This window comes from Corythoichthys intestinalis, chromosome 8, assembly GCF_030265065.1.
Source record: "Corythoichthys intestinalis isolate RoL2023-P3 chromosome 8, ASM3026506v1, whole genome shotgun sequence".
Classification (NCBI taxonomy): Eukaryota; Metazoa; Chordata; class Actinopteri; order Syngnathiformes; family Syngnathidae; genus Corythoichthys; species Corythoichthys intestinalis.
The window spans coordinates 15827165-15847080 of NC_080402.1; the positions used below are offsets into that span (position 1 = coordinate 15827165).

General features: G+C 37.6%; 1 protein-coding gene across 1 annotated transcript; it reads right to left on the reverse strand.

Annotated features, from left to right (window-relative positions):
• Positions 1–11809: 11809 nt before the first annotated feature.
• dnajb1b (DnaJ heat shock protein family (Hsp40) member B1b) lies at positions 11810–18897 on the reverse strand. Its single transcript, XM_057844594.1, has 3 exons — positions 18471–18897; positions 12450–13036; positions 11810–12358 (listed from the first exon to the last, which is right to left on the reverse strand). Exons 1-3 carry the CDS (start codon positions 18679–18681, stop codon positions 12125–12127), a joined length of 1032 nt encoding a protein of 343 aa, XP_057700577.1. The 5' UTR covers positions 18682–18897; the 3' UTR covers positions 11810–12124.
• Positions 18898–19916: the final 1019 nt, after the last annotated feature.

A 19916-nucleotide genomic window follows, 5' to 3' on the forward strand; every position in this document is an offset into this window, starting at 1 on the left:
CAGGCTAAACATTCAAGGTTATACACACTTTTAGGCCTCTTGGTTTTCATATTTTAATGATAGCATGCAAAGAATGATGGGGGGGGGGGGGGGGGGGGGGGGGTGTAAGTAAGTGAACCCTCTGCCTAAGGAGACAAAGAGCAATTGAAACCAATTTTTACCATACAATTTAAGTCAGGTGTGTGCTCAATCACTGATGAATGCTTTAAATCTGCCCTGCCCACTATAAAACACACACCTGGTAAGAATTGTCTTGATGAGAACCATTGTGGCTCAGTCAAAACAGCTGTCTGAAGACCTGCGATCAAGGACTGTTGATTGTATAAATCTGGGAAAGGATACAAAACTATCTCTAAAAGTCTGGATGTTCATCGATCGACAGTCAGAGAAGTTGTCTACAAATGGAGAGAGTTATGCATTGTTGCTTCTCTCCCAAGGAGTGGCCATCCACCAAAGATGACGCCAAGAGTTCAGCGCAGAATACTCAGAGACGTAAAAAAGTGTGTCTGCTAAAGACTTACAGAAATCCCTGAAACAGTCCAATATCTCTGTGCACACATCAACTATATGTAAAACTATGGCCAAGAATGGTGTTCATGGGAGGACTCCACGTAGGAAGCCACTGCTGTCTAAAAAAACATTTTGCTCATTTAATGTTCGCAAAAAGGCACTTGGACACTCCACAGATGTTTTGGCAAAATATTTCGTGGACTGATGAAACCAAAGTTGAAAAGTTTGGGAGTAACACACAATATCATGTATGGAGGAAAAATGGAACAGCTCACCAACATCAACATCAACGACTCATCCCCACCGTGAAGCATGGTGGAGGTAGCATCATGATTTGGGGCTGTTTTGCTACCTCAGAGCCTGGAAAACTTGCAATGATTAATGGAAGAATGAATTTAAATGTTTATCAAGATGTTTTGCAGGAAAACCTGAGGCCGTCTGTCACAATTGAAGCTGAAAAGAGGACGGATGCTGCAAAAAGACAATGATCCAAAAAACAGAAGTAAATCAACTTCAGAATGGTTTCAGAAGAACACAATACACGTTCTGGAGTGGCCAAGTCAAAGTCCAGACATGAACCCCATTGTCATGCTGTGGCATTGCCTGGCACAGCCAGACTGTCCTCCCTGTATTTTTCAAACACTGTGAGAATAGTCTGGGATCCAGCTCCTTAATGGCCTCTCGAGCCGAACGAAATCATCTGTCCAGTCAGATTCAATGATTTGCGTGACGTCTTCTTAACGCGCAACGTCACTCTTGCGCATCGGAAGTAGTCTCCACAATAACACAGATGGCAAACGGGAGAGCCGAGAATATGTTCCAATCCGCTGTAAAATCTGTTTTAAATTACTAAAAACATATCGACACAAGTCATTGACAACAGTCTGTCTCGCGCTAGCCCTGTTGAATAAACTTCTCCATTCTCTGCTCGCGCTAGTTTTTTGTCGCTTTACCAACGTCACGTCCGCCCGTCGCTGATTGGTCCACTCTGCTGTCTGTTTGCTGAGGCTTGCTCTGCCCTGGAAATTTGATACACTGAACTCTATAGCTGGAACAGCGGTGAGTCTGGTGTACCATGCTAGCTGTTGCATGACCTAAAGACAGCCATTCATGCCAGACATCCCAGGAATCTCACTGAACTACAGCAGTTTTGTAGAGAAGAATGGGCCAAGATTAGTCTTGATCGATGTGCCAGACTGATCTCCAGTTACAGGAAGCGTCTGTTTGAAGTTATTGCTGCCACTGGGCGGGGGCAGGGGGCACAAAATATTAAATGTGATGGTTCACTTACTTATCCCACCCCCTTCTGTCATTGTCTGCATACTCATTAAAATATGAAAACCTTTAAATGTATGGGTGTTTTTAGTTAAAGCAGACACTGATTTTTCATCTGGGAGATTTTGACAAAGATCAGATCACATTTTATGGTGATTTTATGCAGAAATGTGAGAAATTCCAAAACGTTCAGATACTTTTTCATACAACTGTATGTGACAACATATGTATTTACCTGAGTAACCTGACCAGAAACTAGCAGTGAAAGTGGGCCGGAACGGTCCGGAACGCCATTCCGGTATAAAATGCGGGGGTGGAACGGTGCTTTGATCCCGAAAAAATGACGCCAACTTTCAAACCTCCATGTAAAAAAAAAAAACTGCCAGGCTCCCACACACGCATCTCCAAGAAAACAATCTACTAACGCCAGATTTACATACACAAGTGTTAACATCTAGCTTAACAAAGTGCTTGTGTAGCATAATCCGTTTCCAACAATATGTATTATTGATTTATTCCACAGAGTTCTTTCTGTCCAGCATTACTTGTCTCAGTGGGAGCCTAATGAGTCGCGTTGATGTGCGCAGCGAACCACCCTTCCTGGACTCCAGTTGACATACTGACATGTGATCAGCATGGATAGTTATCTCTAATTTGTTCAAATGCACATGTTTCTGGGACAGCAAAAAAAGAAAAAAAAGAAGCTTGTTCAATTTAATGCGATATAAAAATGGGCGCTGCATCGGGAAATTTATCAGATCTTTCAGAGAAAGAAAAGAGGCTTATTTTATTTGCTCTGATGGGGAGGTTTTGAACATATTCCATGTTACAATGCCTGAGAAATTTGAAAGCTTTATGTGGTCCTCAGACACAATATAAACATTTGAACAATTAAAAAAAAAAAAAATTAGTATATATATGTTCTCTAATTTTTATCATACATGATACAGTAAGCAGTACGTACAGTTCATGTGGTGAAACAAATATAACAAAAGTGATATTGAACACAATAAAGTTTTAAACTTTTTTTTTTTTTTTTTTTTACAGCAATGAGGTCCAATGCTTGTCTCAAATGTGATACATTTGGCAATGGCAATAGTTAATGTGCACTTTGGACTTATTTTTGTCCATTTATGTTAAGGTACTTATTTATTTCCTGATATATATATATAAAAAAAAAAAAAAGTCAATGTTTTTGTTATCTTCAAAATATATTCCATTTCACTGTGCATAATATAAGTGATTTGTACTTATTTTTGTTAATGTATGTTCCTTTATTATATATCAGTCAATGCTCACATTATCTTCAATTTTAATGTACTGTACATCCTATGTTCTTAAGTAGTTAAAATTAAGGTTCTGCATTTAGATGTGAGGAAATGAGGGAAAATAAAAATTAGGAGATGAAGGTTGGGATTTACTGGAAAGTGTTTTTGTTGAACAATTACAGTTTTGAATGAAAATCAGTTTATCATGTATGCCTTGTTTCAATAAGTGTAATGCAGTGGCCTAATGCATGCGTTAAACCTTATGTGTTTTATTGTGTGCTATAAGTATAACTGCCAAAAGCAGGGTTTTTTTTTGCATTTCTGTAAACGTTCTGCAAAGGTACTGTGTGTAAATAATATTAGTACAATATGATAACTCTTCCCAAGGCACATTGGAATTTCAATACATGATTGCAGTGTATCATTGGAAGAACAATTGCTTTAAAAATGTCACATTATACAAGTTTCACAAAAATAATTGAGGTGTTTGGTTTGTGATAAAAAGCTTCATATAAAGAACTAACCTGAGAAGCAGCAAAACACCATAACCTGGAGGAAGTTCATCCTTTTTCAAAATGAATGGTAACAAAACGGTGCAGTCCAAAAGCCCAGTGGTTCAGACTTGCCACTTGATGAAGCACAACCATATAACATGAGTGCCTGAATGATAAACTACAAGGATTTTTATTAGCTTATTTCTCAAGGGTGTCCAAGACAAAGAATTTACAGTAGGAGTAGTCATATTGCCTTTCCTCCTCCCACAATATTTCACTTTGCTCATGACCATCTTTCTGCCCCAACATGACTGTTTTGAGCGTTTGCTTTTGCTGAAGGATGTGTGCCGCGTTGCATCGCCTGAAAAGAGGCTGAGAGGCTTCGTACAGCTGTCTGCTGACTGTGTCACGGGTAACTGCAATTATTCTTGGAAAATGTTGTTACATGTTCCTTGTGACTATCTTAATTTGCACAGTTTCAAGCTTATTTTATGAGGCATGTTCTACAGGCAAAAGATATTATTGGTCAAGTTCCTCACTGGCATCTGTTGCTCGTGATGCACTCTTTTCTTTATTCTTTCATTCATCTTCTGAAATGCTTATCCTCACGAGGGTCGCGGAGATTGACTTTGTTAGCGAATTTAAAATTACAAAGCAATGAGTTGAGTACAGAATCTTGTGCTAGGAAGATGTAGTTTGTAAACCTAAATTACAAGGTAATTCTTAGGTTATAAAGGGGTTCTTTCAACTCACTAGAAAACAGGGGTGAAAGTGGGCGGGAACGGTCAGGAACACAGTTCCGGTATAAGATTCAGGGCCGGTATACGGTGCCTTGATTCCCAAAATATGACGGCAACTGTCAAAACGCTATGTAAAAAAAATAAAATAAAATACAAAGCTGCCACACATGCACTTCATCTCCAAGAAGAAAACAATGACCAACATCAGATTTACATACACAAGTGTTAACAACAAGCATAACAAAGTGCTTGTGTAGCGTAATCAGTTTCCACCGATATTTATTATTTGTTTTAATCCACAGACGGCATGGAGGTTTCCCCAGCTTCTGCAGTTATCTGAGTCTGACGATGACGAGTCACGTCAATGTGCGAATCCATGTAGCAAAGCAAAACGCCTGGACTCATTTATCCGTTCATTTGGCTGACATACTGACATGTGATCACTAGAGATAGTTAGCTCGGATTGGTTCAAATGTGCATGTTTTCTGAAACAGCAAAAAAAGGGAAATGCTACAGAAAATGGATCAAATCTTTAAGAGCTATTTATTCATTTCTTTAGGATTTAAAAAAGTCAATGTGTGTGCGATCTTCAAAATATATTCCATTTCACTCGGCTTATTTTTCTGAATGTATGGTACTTATATCTTTATTATTAAAAAAAAAAAAAAAAAAAAAGTAAATGTTTACATTATCTTCGATTTTAATATACTGTACATCCTATGTTCTTAAGTAGTTAAAATTTAGATTTGGCATTTAGTATGTGAGGAAATGAGGAAAAATAAAAATTAGGAGATGGAGGTTGGGGTTATAGCTGTTTTTGTTAACATTTATTTTGCAAATCATTGAATAAAAATACAATTTTGAATGAAAATCAGTTTTTGTATGTGTTATAGAAATAACTGACCAAAACAGTTTTCTTTGCATTTCAGGAGTTTTGACACCCCCCCCCCCCAAAAAAAAAAAACCAAACAAACAAACTAATAAATAATAAAACTTCGGGCTCCGTGGCGACCTTCTAAGGTTGCCACCCATCGCTTGAAATAAGGAACGGTCCGAAATTGGGAATTAAATGTTGCATTCCGTATTGAACTTCTATGGAAAATAAATTAATAGATACATTTCTATACATTTTAGGAGTTTTGGGGCTGTCCCGTATTTCTTATTTCTGAAAGGTGGCAACCCTACGACCTTCACGTTTGGGAGTTCCGACAAGAAATTCTAACCACTTTCACCCCTGCTAGAAAATGGAGGAAACACTTCTTGTGAGTGGGATCCAACAGAACATGGCCAAGGTACTGGACCTAAACTAGTATGTTTACTGTTATACACTGTATGTTCCTCAAATGGTGACTGCAAAGTGTGTTTTTAATTTTGGAAAAAAAATAATGGTGGGAAGTTTGGGGACTTATTGTCATATCAGTTAACTAAATGTTAACTATATGAAATGCGCAAAATGTCACTTGGAGAAGGAGCGGACTGGGACTAAAAAGCAGCCCTGGACTTTTTTGACTCAGCACAGCTCACAACAATCGCTGTACGAAGGGAAACACAGACCCTGTAGGGGGGTCCGAGGGCATGCCCCCAGGGATATATATATATTTTTTTACATTTTATTGTAAACTGCATCAATTTTGTGCACTCTGAGAGAAAAATGAAGCAGCTATGAAGAACTACACATTGCATTATTGTACTGCAGAAAGCACTCAGGTGACTTGAAGTTCCGCTCTGAGACCCCCAATTGAGCCGACATTCAAAATTGTCCGATATGCACGTATGACACATCATTGGAAAGCTTAAAATCTCAATTTTCTGGGGGAAGAAAAATTTTAAACAGAAGGGTAAAAAAAATTTAAACGGCAAAACCCTATCTGGAGGTGAGAGCACACGAGAGCAGAATTACAGACGCCATGACTTTAACGAGATATCATCGCATACTTACCTTGTTTCGATCCAAAAACTCCATGTATATATCACTGAGTGTCAAGACACAGCTGTGAATGGCCACAGCTAGATTTTTTGGGGATTTTATGTGTGAAACATGGTAGTATGCGATGCAGAAATCGCAGACATCAAGGAGTGGTTCAGAGTTTCTTTTTCATATATTTACAAGGGCTGTCAAAATTATCGCCTTCTCGGGCGGTAATTAATTTTTTAAATTAATCAAGTTAAAATATTTGACGCAATTAAAGCACATGCCCCGCTCAAACAGATTAAAATGACAGCACAGTGCAATGCCAACTTGTTACTTGTGTTTTATGGAGTTTTGTCGCCCTCTGCTGGCGCTTGGGTGCGACTGATTTTATGGGCTTAAGCACCCATGAGCATTGTGTAATTATTGACATCAACAATGGCGGGCTACTAGTTTATTTTTTTGATTGGAAATTTTACAAATTTTATTAAAACGAAAACATGAAGAGGGGTTTTAATATAAAATTTCTATAAGTTGTACTAACATTTATCTTTTAAGAACTACAAGTCTTTCTATCCATGGATCGCTTTAACAGAATGTTAATAATGGTAATGCCATCTTGTTGATTTATTGTTATTATAAAGAAATACAGTACTTATGTACCGTATGTTGAATGTATATATCCATCTTGTGTCTTATCTTTCCATTCCAACAATAACTTACAGAAAAATATGGCATATTTTATAGATGGTTTGAATTGCGATTAATGAATTTTTAAGCTGTAATTAACTCGATTAAAAATTTTAATCGTTTGACAGCCCTAATATTTACCTTTTTAAACATTTTTTTCCAATTTTTCTTTGTTTGGGTCGATTATTTATCATCTAACATATTGGAAAAAATGCGACAGAAACCAAAAAAAAAATACAATTAAGCGATAGTTATGAGGTAAATATCCGTGACTTTTTTACAGACACCATTTTTTCATAGTGACGTAATTTGTTTTAAAGTTTAAAATATGCAAGTGAATAATTTTTTTAAGTCGTTTTTTTTAAACGTTTAAAATATGCGAGTGAATAATTTTTTAAAGTTTTTTTTTTTTAAACAAAATATTAGACATCAATTGATAATGCTAAGCTAAAAATGACATTTTGAATAATAAATATAATTAATTACCTTCGTTTTATGGCTGGGTTGAAACAAAAGCGGTTGCGCGACATCTGTAAACGGGGGTTTTCAGGGTAAAACGGGCAAATTAAAATTAGTTCGGGGGCTTAATGCGCCATGAATCTGCTATGGCAGCATATAGACATATTGTTCTATCAAACACAACAGTTCTTTTGGCTTAAAATACAGCAGTTTCTTTTCAAGAGGAGTGCAAGAGCACAAACTGCTTTTTCAGTCTTCTCTGTGTTTTCCGCCATACATTTTAACTTGAATACTCTGTGTGAAATTAACAGCACAGTCTCAATGTAGAACCAGAAAAGGCAGGAGACTGCCTGAAGCACAAAGAAAACATGGTATGATTTATGATAAATCACCCACTCTCACCATCGCCGGGGGCTGGGATTTTGCCAGCCGGCGTGGCCGTTGCAGCCAGACTGCTGCTTGGGAACATGTGTGTCAACTTGTGACATTTCGATGCTTCGCTCTCAAGTTTCTTCAGTTTTTTTCTAACCTTCTACGCGCCACCCTTATCTTTTCTTTTTTTGCCACCACCATCCATATTGTTTATCCACGCTCGTCGTTATTTTGCTTCCACAAGGAGTAAGGCTTGACGAAAGTAGGCTACTCTGTCCTTTTTTCTTTCTTCTCCTATCGGATTGAAGGTTAACAGCCAGGCGCATTGCTGCCACCTGTCGGATTGGATGCAAACTGTAGATAATCATAGGGATAGGGGGGATAAAAACAGTGATGTATGTATGGCGGCCGCCGGCCATCCAGAGCACCGGCCGTTCTGTGATCCTTCAGAAGCTACAGATTACCAGTGCGCCCCTGACGTGGAGTGTAGTGTTCTACTGAATAACTGTTTTAATTGATAAACTTCCTTGCAATTTTGCGTGTACTGAAACAGAAAAAAAACACAATACAATTGAGTAACATTCTTTCAAAAGCTATTATTATCAATTATAGAAGGACATTACGAATTATGTCAAAGAACATTTTTAACAATGGGAAAATTTGTTAGATCATCCCAACATAGATAATAATATGATCTACTTAGAACATGACTAAAATTTGAATTTTATGATCCAATAGTGTTGTTTTTGGTTTTAATAAAAGTTATCTCTCAAATGCTGAATGAATGCAACCAGCTGACTGATTTAGTTCATGATTTGTCATGGTGAATGAAGCCACACAACAAGACAGAGGTGCAAATGTTTGTCTTATCTTTTCAAGGAAGAGCGAAACTCTTAATATATTTGACCATGTGAAAAATTGTTGCTCAAATAAACTTAGTGGTTTCTTCATCTTAGGCATAGACAAAGGCTGCTTCACAGTTTTGAACTGTCTACCCACCCGTCGCCTACAGCAACAGAACATTCTCCCTGTTTTTCCCAGCAAAATCTGTACGTACAGTTAGGAAAATAATTATTTGAACACCCCGCGATTTTGCAAGCTCTCCCACTTAGAAATGATGGGTGGGTTTATAAGTTTCATAGTAGGTGCTTGTCCGATCTAAAGAAAAAAAATATAAATCCAGAAATCACAGTGTATGTATGATTTTTTTTAACAATTTAAATGTATTACAGTATACTGCTGCAAACAAGACACCTGAGAAAATCAATGTTAATATTTGGTACAGTAGCCCTTTATTACAATTACAGAGGTCAAACGTTTCCTGTAACTTTTCACCAGGTTTGCACAGACCGCAACAGGGATTTTGCACCACTGCCCCATGCAGATCTTCTCTAGATCAATCAGATTTCTGGGCTGTCAATGAGAAACACTGAGTTTGAGCTTCCTCCAAAGATTTGTATTGGGTTTAAGTCTGGAGACTGGCTACGCCCCCTCCGAACCGTGATATCCTTTTTACGAAGCCACTCCTTGGTAATTCTGGCTTTTCTGCTGCGGGCCATTGTCATGTTGGAAATCCCAGTCACAACCCATTTACAATGCTCTGAAGAAAGGAGGTTATTCCCCAGAATCTCACAATACATGGCCCTGGTCCTCCTCTCGTTAATACAGTGCAGTCGTCTAGTCCCATATGGTGGAAAAACAACCCCAAAGCATGATGCTACCAACTCAATGCTTCACAGTAGGGATGGTGTTCTTAGGATGGTACTCATCATTCTTCTTCCTCCAAACGCTATTAGTGGAATTAAGATTAAAAAGTTCCATTTTGATCTCACAGGACTCCTCTGGATCATCCAAATAGTCATTGGCAAACTAAATTAGGCCTAGACATGTGCTGGTTTAAGCAGGGGAACCTTCCGTGCAATGCATGATTTTAAAACATGACGTCTTAGCGTATTAGTACCAACAGTAACCTTGGAAATGGTGGTCCTAGCTCCTTTCAGGTCATTGGCCAGCTCCTACTGTGTAGCTCTTGGCTAATTCCTCACCAGTCTTAGGATCATTGAGACCCTAAAAGGTAGATTTTGCATGGAGCCCCAGTCCGCAGGAGATTGACAGTCATGTTTAACTTCTTCCATTTTCTAATAATTGCTCCAACGGTGGATCTAATATAACCAAGCTGCTTCACATTTGCCCCGTAACCCTGTCCAGCCTTGTAGAGGTCTACAAGTCTGTCTCTGGTGTCTTTGGACAGCTCTTTGGTCTTTACCATCTAAGGAATTGGAGTATTCCTGATTGTATGGGGTGGACAAGTGTTAATATGCAGATATCCGCCTCAAACAGGTCAAAAACTCAGACTCAAAAAGTCCACTTACACGACTGATTCGTTGGACTTTATTTAAAGTCTACTAAAAGGTCTTTGAGGCTTACAATTCTAGCTAATAGACAGGTGTTTAAATACTTATTTGCAGCAGTATAATACAAACACATTGTTAAAAAATAATAGTGATTTTTGGATTTTTTCCCCTTTAGATCAGGGGTCCCCAAACTTTTTCCTGTGAGGGCCACATAACTTTTTCCTTCTCTGATGAGGGGCCAGGTCAGTTTGTAACAGAAAAAGTGTGACGATTGCAGGAGTGCCTAAATGTAAAAATGTATTGTTTTTCAGAAAGCCACAATCAAATAACCCTTTCTGAATTCCTCACGGAACAAAAGTAAATAAAATAAAAATAATAATATAATATAATAGATAGGGCTGTCAAAATTATCGCGTTAACGGGCGGCAATTAATTTTTTAAAATTAATCACGTTAAAATATTTGACGCATTTAACGCACATGCCCCGCTCAAAAAGATTAAAATGACAGCACAGTGTCATGTCCATTTGTTACTTGTGTTTTTTGGTGTTTTGTCACCCTCTGCTGAGCATTGTGTAATTATTGACATCAACAATGCTGAGCTACTAGTTTATTTTTTGTTTGAAAATTTTACAAATTTTATTCAAACGAAAACATTAACAGGGGTTTTAAATTTCTATAACTTGTACTAACATTTATCTTGTAAAAACTACAAGTCTTTCCATCAATGAATCGCTTTAACAGAATGTTAATCATATTAATGCCATCTTGTTGATTTATTGTTATAATGAACAATTACAGTACTTATGTACAGTATGTTGAATGTATATATCCGTCTTGTGTCTTATCTTTCCATTCCAACAGTAATTTACAGAAAAATATGGCCTATTTTATAGATGGTTTGGATTGCGATTAATTACGATTAATTAATTTTTAAGCTTTAATTAACTCGATTAAAATTTTTAATCGTTTGACAGCCCAAAATATAATACAATACTATACTATACAATACTATACTATACTACACTATAATATAATAACACTATTAATTGATAATAACCAAATAACCCTCTCTGGGTTCTTCACAGAAAAAAGCCAGAAAATGAATAACACTATTGACAAAAAAAAAAAAAAATTGTTCAGGGGGCCGGACCAAATGTGCAGGCGGGCCGTATCCGGCCCGCGGGCCGTAGTTTAGGGACCCCTGCTTTAGATTGTCTCTCACAGTGGACAAGCACATACCATGAAAATTTCAAACCCGCCGATCATTTTCTTAGGAGAGAACTTGCAAATTTGCAGGGTGTTCAAATACTTTTTTTCCCCCTCACTGTAAATACACACGACTAACTCATAAGTAGCTCACATGTAAAAAAAAGATAAATATTGCCATGCAATGGTATCGGAAATTTCGGGTAAAACATATCAATAGCAATGTCGGTCTATGAAATACTCTCATTGGATTGGCTGAATCAGTTTTGGCATTTAAAATCTACTTCTTGGAAATGTTGGCTTTTAATGAGGTTTTACTCCACTATTGCACACTTCTGTTTTGCAAATTGTAAAGCAAGATTCTTTCTGCTGGGATGCACTTGATCCATATCTTCCCAGTTCTTTTAATGCATATTATTTGAGGCCATATGTCTTTATTCCTGCCTGCTCTACAAAAGATGAACATTCTCACATTTAACTCAAAGAAAGCATCATGCAACTGTAACTTGTCAAAATGATCAATAAAAGCATTACAGACAATCAAATACTCCCATTCTTTATTCCTTTTAACAATGCCTCAGATTCACTCTTTATACACAAATATACCCAAAAAATATAATCTTCATAAAACTTAACACCAAATAATATTGGCTATATTTACAACCAAGCCTGTAATATCTTACAGATTCCAATGTGGCATTTACAATATGGGTGAGTGGGCATTACATCCCATTTGTATTAGAGAACATTACTACAACATTGTCTCCCATGTGGTGATAAACTAAAAGAAAAATAACATTGGCAGCTTCAATGTGGGGAAAGGGCTTAAGTCCATTTTGGCCCGTTTACGACCGAGGAAGAACTGAGGCGATGGTGTCCCGAGCACTTTGACTGAGCCGTTCAGGGAATTTCACCTCATATTCCACAATCAGGTCACCTCGACGGTCTGGACGCTTAGGATACGGCAGCCCCTCTCCGCTAATGCGCCTTTTCATCCCGGGCTGCACCACATCTGTTGATGTCACTGTTACGACTCGGCCTTCAAGTGTAGGCGCGTTGACTGTACAGCCACATAAGGCCTGATGACAGAAGAAACACGTGTTACACGTATCAAGAATATACTTACGTCATTTTGGGATTCTGGTAAAAGTCTATGGAGGATCAACTTACATCTCGAAGTGAGATCTTGGCTGTGTAAACAATGTCAGAGTTGTCACGCTTGAACACAGCATGCGGTTTGTCCTTTAACACGAACACCACATCAGCTGGAATGTTTGTCGGGGTTTCATCCCCTTCTTTGGGAAACGTGATTTTAGTGCCTTCCTTCCATCCCTTCTTTATCTGAACCTCCAGGATTTTCTCCTCTCTCCTAAGCGTTCGCCCGTCGGGATTCACCCTTTTGCGCGAGATCTTCATTTTCTTTGTGCAACCAGACAGTACTTCTTCCAAGGTCACCCCAAGATCATGGACCACAGGGGGGTCTTGTTGTTTCTTCACAACACTACTGTGACCGCCAAAGCCTCCCATACCTGAGCTGAAGGAGCGAGGGAAGCCGCTACCACCCATTCCAAAGCGGGCAAAGGTGTCATCAGTGTCCATGTCCTCATCCATGCCACCATTGCGCCCACCAAAGAATTGCTCAAAAGGATTTCGACCACCGAAGAACTCTGAAAAAATGACGTGTGGGTCGCCTTGGAACGTGTAGCTAAAGTTGCCAGGACCGCCGCCACCACCAGATGGTCCACCTCCTTTCAGTCCTTGAATGAAAGAATAAAAAACAAATACGAATTATATAAATATGATTCGGGCAGCAGTTATCGAATATTTTAGTAATCGAGTATTCGACTGAAAATTCTATCGATTAATCGAGTAATCGGATAGATCATAGAACTTTTTTTTTTTTTTTAGGTAAAAAGCAATTATATATGTACAAGAAAAAACAAGACAGTTCACCTAATATTGAACCATTTTCAGACAGTGTATTTTCGATGTACATTGTTGAAAACAGCTCACAATTGCATCTCACATGTGACTAGAATTTTTAAAAAAAAACAAAAAAAAAAACACAGCTTTCACTCAAAAAGCTTCTACTTATAAAAAGAAATCTTATATCCTACCTAAAAATGTCATTATGCCTGATAACACACATCACTTGAAAGTTAGGTGTTTTTTCTATGTGTGTCAATTGAATTTCCATTTGTGTCAAGCTATTTTTAAGTTCTAGTTAATCAAGTTTTAAGTTAGACTAAATTGTGAGTAGGGCTGCAACTATCGATTATTTTAGTAGTCAATTAATCGATTAACTCGTTAGCTTGAATAATTGAGTAATCACGTAGGGAACATGGAAAATTCAAATACCTGAGCTGAGCCTCGAATGGTTTATAAAAAAATAAAAAAAAATAAAAATAAAAAAAAATATCAATGTACAACAAAAGAACAATGCCTAACTTACATAGCAAAAGTCCACTAGCTTAAATGCTATAATTAAAAAAAAATTTTTTTTACAGTGCTCTTAACAATTGTTCAAACACATATTCCAGCAAAAAAAAGAACAAAAAAAAAAAACTGCTAAATAAACCTATAAATTGAATTATAAATGCATTGAAAAAAACTAGGGCTGTCAAAATTATCGCGTTAACGAGCGGTAATTGATTTTTTAATTAATCCCGTTAAAATATTTGACGCAATTAACGCACAAATGCCCCGTTCAAACAGATTAAAATGACAGCACAGTGAAAGGTGTACTTGCTGTGTTTTTCTGAGTTTTGCCGCCCTCTGCTGGAGCTTGGGTGTGACTGATTTTATAGGCTTCAGCACCCATGAGCATTGTGTAAGTAATTATTGACATCAACAATGGCGGGCTATTAGTTTATTTTTTGATTGAAAATTTTACAAATTGTATTAAAACGAACACATGAAGAGGGGTTTTAATATAAAATTTCTATAACTTGTCCTAACATTTATCTTTTAAGAACTACAAGTCTTTCTATCCATGGATCGCGTTAACAGAACGTTAATAATGGTAATGCCATCTTGTTGATTTATAGTTATAATAAAGAAATACAGCACTTATGTACCGTATGTTGAATGTATATATCCATCTTGTGTCTTATCTTTCCATTCCAACAATAATTTACAAAAAATATGGCATATTTTATAGATGGTTTGAATTGCCCCATTCAGGCATATTCTGTTACAAAAAAAACACTGTTAATAAAGTTATACTTTATTGTAAGTGATCTATATTACTTTCTTTTCTTTCATATTTAAAAGGACACAATGTTCTGCAGCTGTAGGCATGTGCCGTTAACCGGTTTCAAGGTATACCGTGGTATGAAAACATCAGGGTTTTAAAACCGCTTAAATTTTCCGTCATACCGTCCGTACGATAGTAGCCATTTTTTATGTCCCAAAAATGCAGGGCTCACTCCTCTCCCTCAAATTGTTGCTCAGTGTCAGTTTTGGCTGGAGGACAGAAACACCTGAACTTTTTCCCCCATCGAAAGAAAACTATGTTGCTGGTATGGGAATACTTCGGGTACAGGAAAGTTGCAGACAGCCGCGGCTTCGGTGGGCCAACTGACGTGTAAAACATGTTTGCGGGGGGTGGCTACCAGAGAAGCCAATATGATTTTGCATTTATACAAAATTAAAGGTTAGTGAACGCTGTAATGTTTCCCACTAGCTATGAGTTACCTCCAGCTTATGTAGTGTGTCTGGCAGTGGTAAAACATTCTGTAACGTAGGCTTGTTAACGAGGCAAATGGCGTGGCTAATTAGCATGCCAATTGAATTTTATTTGGAATATTTATTTTATTTTTTAATTTAACTTAACATTATACGTATATTTCAATTTGCCAATATGTTGTTTTGAAAAATAAAAATCCTGTTCATTTTTTTTTTTTTTTTTGGTAACACAAATCTCAAAATAAAACATTTTATAGAGTAACTGCAAAACCGTGAAATCGTGATATTTTTGCTTAAGGTTATCATACAGTCAGAATCTCATACGGGCACATGCCTGTGCAGGTGTGTGTTTGAATTGCGATTAATTACGATTAATTAATTTTTAAGCTGTAATTAACTCGATTAAAAAATTTTATTGTTTGACACCCCTAAAAAAAACATTAGCTCAAACAAAAACTTGTCTTATGTTGATCTTAACATGGAGCAGCTGGATTCAGCCATGTGAAATGAGGCAGACTAGAGGGCAGAGTATCCACCCAAATCAATAAAACTAAATGCAAAGACTTTCAAAATAGAACTTTACAATGCCACTTTAATTAATCGAATACTCGAAGCAGCAAAATTTAATTTGAATCTTTTTTTCTAATCGAATACGCGAGTTAATCGATTAATCGTTGCAGCGCTAAATATGATGCTGTCCATCTGGGATTTTTTCCCCCTTTGCACATCAATCAACTGGGACATTCACATTACAAATTTTGTGCTTGTAAATAATCTGATTGCAGACACAGAATATGAATCCCAAGACATAAATGAAAAGACTTCTAATACAGTCCTCCCTTCCAAAAATGGGACATAGTATTATGGTTGTTGTCCTCAAACCTTATGTCCACCTTGTTAAGAGCCTACCAATGCCATTAGAAACAATATTAATTGGCCAAGGCGTTCCTGTGATCTTAAATATGTTAATTTTATGTAATAACAAGAGCAGTCATATATAATGGCTTGGCTTGTCTACTACTCTGTTCAAAGATATGTCCGCACCCTCTCTTGTATTGTTGTATAGGTGAGACACACAAACTGAATAATATGGCTTGAAATACCTTGGGGTCAACGGTTTTCAACATGTCAATAAATCACTGCTTTGACAACATAAGTAGGCCTCATATCTTGGGTTATGTTCAACATGATGACATTTGTAACTGCCTTACATTCGGCTTCTTTCCTGAATTAGGAAAACTATATACAAACGTTGAATATGAAGCTGATAGTGACTTTTTGGGAGCTACTCATTTTTCTTGTATAGCAAATTAAATGAAAATGATCAGGAGTAGAAACACATTAATTCCAACGTATTAATATTTCCCAGCTCTGTTCATATCAGGGTTTGGTTGTGATTGAGTCAGCCAAGACTATAAGGTTTAAAGGTCAGCAGCTTGAAGGTTTAAATTGAGATTTGGCATTTGGGGTGAATGCTTCCTGGCATGAGCACATGGCAGCAATGCACCAAACTCTTGATAGGGATGACTACAACAAATTAGTCATAAACAGTATGTGTAAATATAGTTATTGTTCCATTGGAGCAGTATTTCTCAAATAGTGGGGAACGGAGCGATGCCAGGGTTGGCTCACGTGACCTTAGGGAACATTTTTGCCGTACTAGAATACAGTGTAATTGCACATCCACTCAGCGGGTGGCAGTGGCGCTCTTATTTTCAGAGTGTACATAGTATTTTTGAACCAAACAAGAACACACAGCAAAGAGCACTGGAGATATGAAGAGCTAAGACGAGGAAATATGACAAAACGTATGTAGCGTTTGGCTTTGACTTTTAATACAGTAGGAGACGAGGAAAGAAGAGTCTGTTTACTGTGTCTAAAATGTTTCTAATCAATTTGAATGTATTATTGATTTTACTACATTTAATTTTTCTTTATCAAATGGTCAAAAGGTACCTTGAGTGTATTTTTACAGTTTGGATTTGACTTTTTTTCCCCCCATTCAGGCATATTCTGCTACCAAAAAAAAACACTGTTAATAAAGTTATACTTTATTGTAAGTGATCTATATTACTTTCTTTTCTTTAATATTTAAAAGGACACAATGTTATGCAGCTGTAGGCATGTGCCGTTAACCGGTTTCAAGGTATACCGTGGTATGAAAACACCAGGGTTTCAAAACCACTTAAATTTTCAGTCATACCGTCCGTACGATAGTAGCCATTTTTTAGGTCCCAAAAATGCAGGGCTCACTCCTCTCCCTCAAATTGTTGCTCAGTGTCATTTTGGCTGGAGGACAGAAACACCTGAACTTTTTCCCCCATCGAAGAAAACTACGTTGCTGGTATGGGAATACTTCGGGTACAGGAAAGTTGCAGACAGCCGCGGCTTCGGTGGGCCAACTGACGTGTAAAACATGTTTGCGGGGGGTGGCTACCAGAGAAGCCAATATGATTTTGCATTTATACAAAATTAAAGGCTAGAGAACGCTGTCATGTTTCCCACTAGCTATGAGTTACCTCCAGCTTATGTAGTGTGTCTGGCAGTGGTAAAACATTCTGTAACGTAGGCTTGTTAACGAGGCAAATGGCGTGGCTAATTAGCATGCCAATTGAATTTTATTTGGAATATTTATTTTATTTTTTATTTTATTTTTTAATTTAACTTAACATTATACGTATATTCCAATTTGCCAATATGTTGTTTTGAAAAATAAAAATCCTGTTCATTTTTTTTTTTTTTTTTTGGTAACACAAATCTCAAAATAAAACATTTTATAGAGTAACTGCAAATATTTTTGCTTAAGGTTATCATACAGTCAGAATCTCATACGGGCACATGCCTGTGCAGCTGTGTACTTAAAATAATTATTATTTTATAGACAAATTACACCATATACAGTGATGGCAGGGAGTTTGGGGGGGGGGGGGCGTGAAAGATTGACGTCCTCCTGGGGGGCGTAACAGAATATAATTGAGAAATACTGCATTAAAGTGACTTTTGGTGTACGTGTTTAAGGGAGTTTGATATATTACAATGGAGGAATTTATAGCTATTCCATAGGAAACTTTCTGCAGGTGCACGTTGCCATAGTAACATAACATGGTTTAGCGAACACGTTCCTTCAGTCATACGTAAATTTATAAGACAAAAATTTTAACTACAGTTGTCATGACGCTTTCTTTGAACGCATATTTATGTCACACAATTATAGACTAGGTCTAATAACCTAGAAGTTAAACAGTATGACACGAATTGAAGAAGGATTATGTTCTGACTAACACGTCAGGAATGCGCTTATATTTATATTCGATGAACCAAAAAAAAAAAAAACTGGAATTATGACAAGAGTTGCTGCTTGAAGAGGGTCGCTTTGATATCCAGTCGGGAAACCTAAGTTTGACGACTTAACTTGAACCGAGTGTGTGAAATTAAGGCTGCCAATGCCACATAAAATTACAGCCTTGCTATTTAAAATCAGACGCCGAGTTAATATGAGCTTACCTTCTTCTCCAAATCGGTCGTAAATGTCCTTTTTCTTTGGGTCGCTCAGGACATCGTAAGCTTCGGCGATTTCTTTAAATTTATCCTCAGCTCCTGGCGACTTGTTCTTGTCCGGGTGATAGCGAAGAGCTTGCTTACGATAAGCTTTCTTTATGTCGTCCTCGGAAGCGTCTTTTTTAATTCCCAAAATGTCGTAGTAGTCTTTCCCCATCCTGTCCCACGACCGGCCGACAGTAAGTCCGTCGTTTGAATGCAAACTGTTGGAAAAGCCTCGAGTAGTCCGTTGGTCGGTGCCCCGTTTTAAGTCTGCGACACGCCCGTTTAGTGTCAATTTAAACCGTTCGGAAACTTCCAGAAATTTCCATAACAAGCCAGAACAATCTACACTGAAGAGAGTATGGCGACTGATTTAAACCACGCCCAGTGAATACGTCACCGAGTGATGCCTTCATGTACAGTCAGAAATATTCCAGCACTGTATTGCGCCATGTCCCCTGTTTAGTCTCTCCATAAAACAAACTATTTTTAAAGTAGCTTGTGCTTGTTCCAATTGCACAGCCAAGAGAACATTATGACTTGAATACATTTAAAACCCATAGCTACGCAGCGCTAGACTTTATCCCAGTCAGACGTCATAGTAAAACGCTGAATTGAACATTTGTTTCGGGCGTGGCCCAGATTTTTGCAAACTGGTGAGGAATGTCAAACGTTGTTCTCAAGTTATGAAGCAAGAAAGTACGATCGCTTACATTTGATTCTCAGCCCAATTTTGTGGGAGAAGAGATACTATCCGTTTTAAGTCAACGCCACATGACTCCCTCACAAAATTTCTTCCTTTAACCGCAAGACAAAACCTAGTAGACTATAAATGACATCAATTTAAAGCAACACTTAGTAATGTTTCAACCTTTACAAAGTATTTTCATAACATTTGTGATAATATGTCTACTGACAACTAGTTAAATGAAACCTCTTTTATATCTTGAGGGGGTCTGTATCGCTTTCATCGGCACTAATTAACTTTTATAAAGACAAAAGTCGATGCGAATGCTTTTGCGCGAATGCTGCAAAGACGGCAGAGCAACTAGAGACAAAAAGTTTTGTCTGAGGAGGAAAAAAATGAGGCTAACAGGATAGACAGAATGAACATTGGCCCGGGTTTCACTCGCTGGCGTGACGCCCCCTCCCAACCAAACTCGTCAGCTCTGATGAGTTTTGGTGTGGTGGTGGGGGGTTAGCAACACTAAGCCACACAGTTGCTAACAGTCAGATGCTATTGTTTAGCCACAACTGGATTCATTACCTTATTAGTATTTGCCCACTCACACAGCCGCTGAAAACAGAAATGTTGTTTAATCTATGTACAGGTGAACGGGAGTTTGATTTTTGATTCATTGATGATTTTACGACACTGTTTGGGTGTGGGCTGGTTCTCATGAGAAATGC

Excerpts from the sequence above, each read along its gene's own strand:
- dnajb1b (XM_057844594.1), bottom strand. The coding sequence starts at position 18,681 with ATGGGGAAAGACTACTACGACATTTTGGGAATTAAAAAAGACGCTTCC. Across the intron at positions 13,037-18,470 it reads CGACCGATTTGGAGAAGAAG|GACTGAAAGGAGGTGGACCA; the intron begins GTAAGCTCATAT and ends CTTTCATTCAAG. Across the intron at positions 12,359-12,449 it reads CCAAGATCTCACTTCGAGAT|GCCTTATGTGGCTGTACAGT; the intron begins GTAAGTTGATCC and ends TTCTGTCATCAG.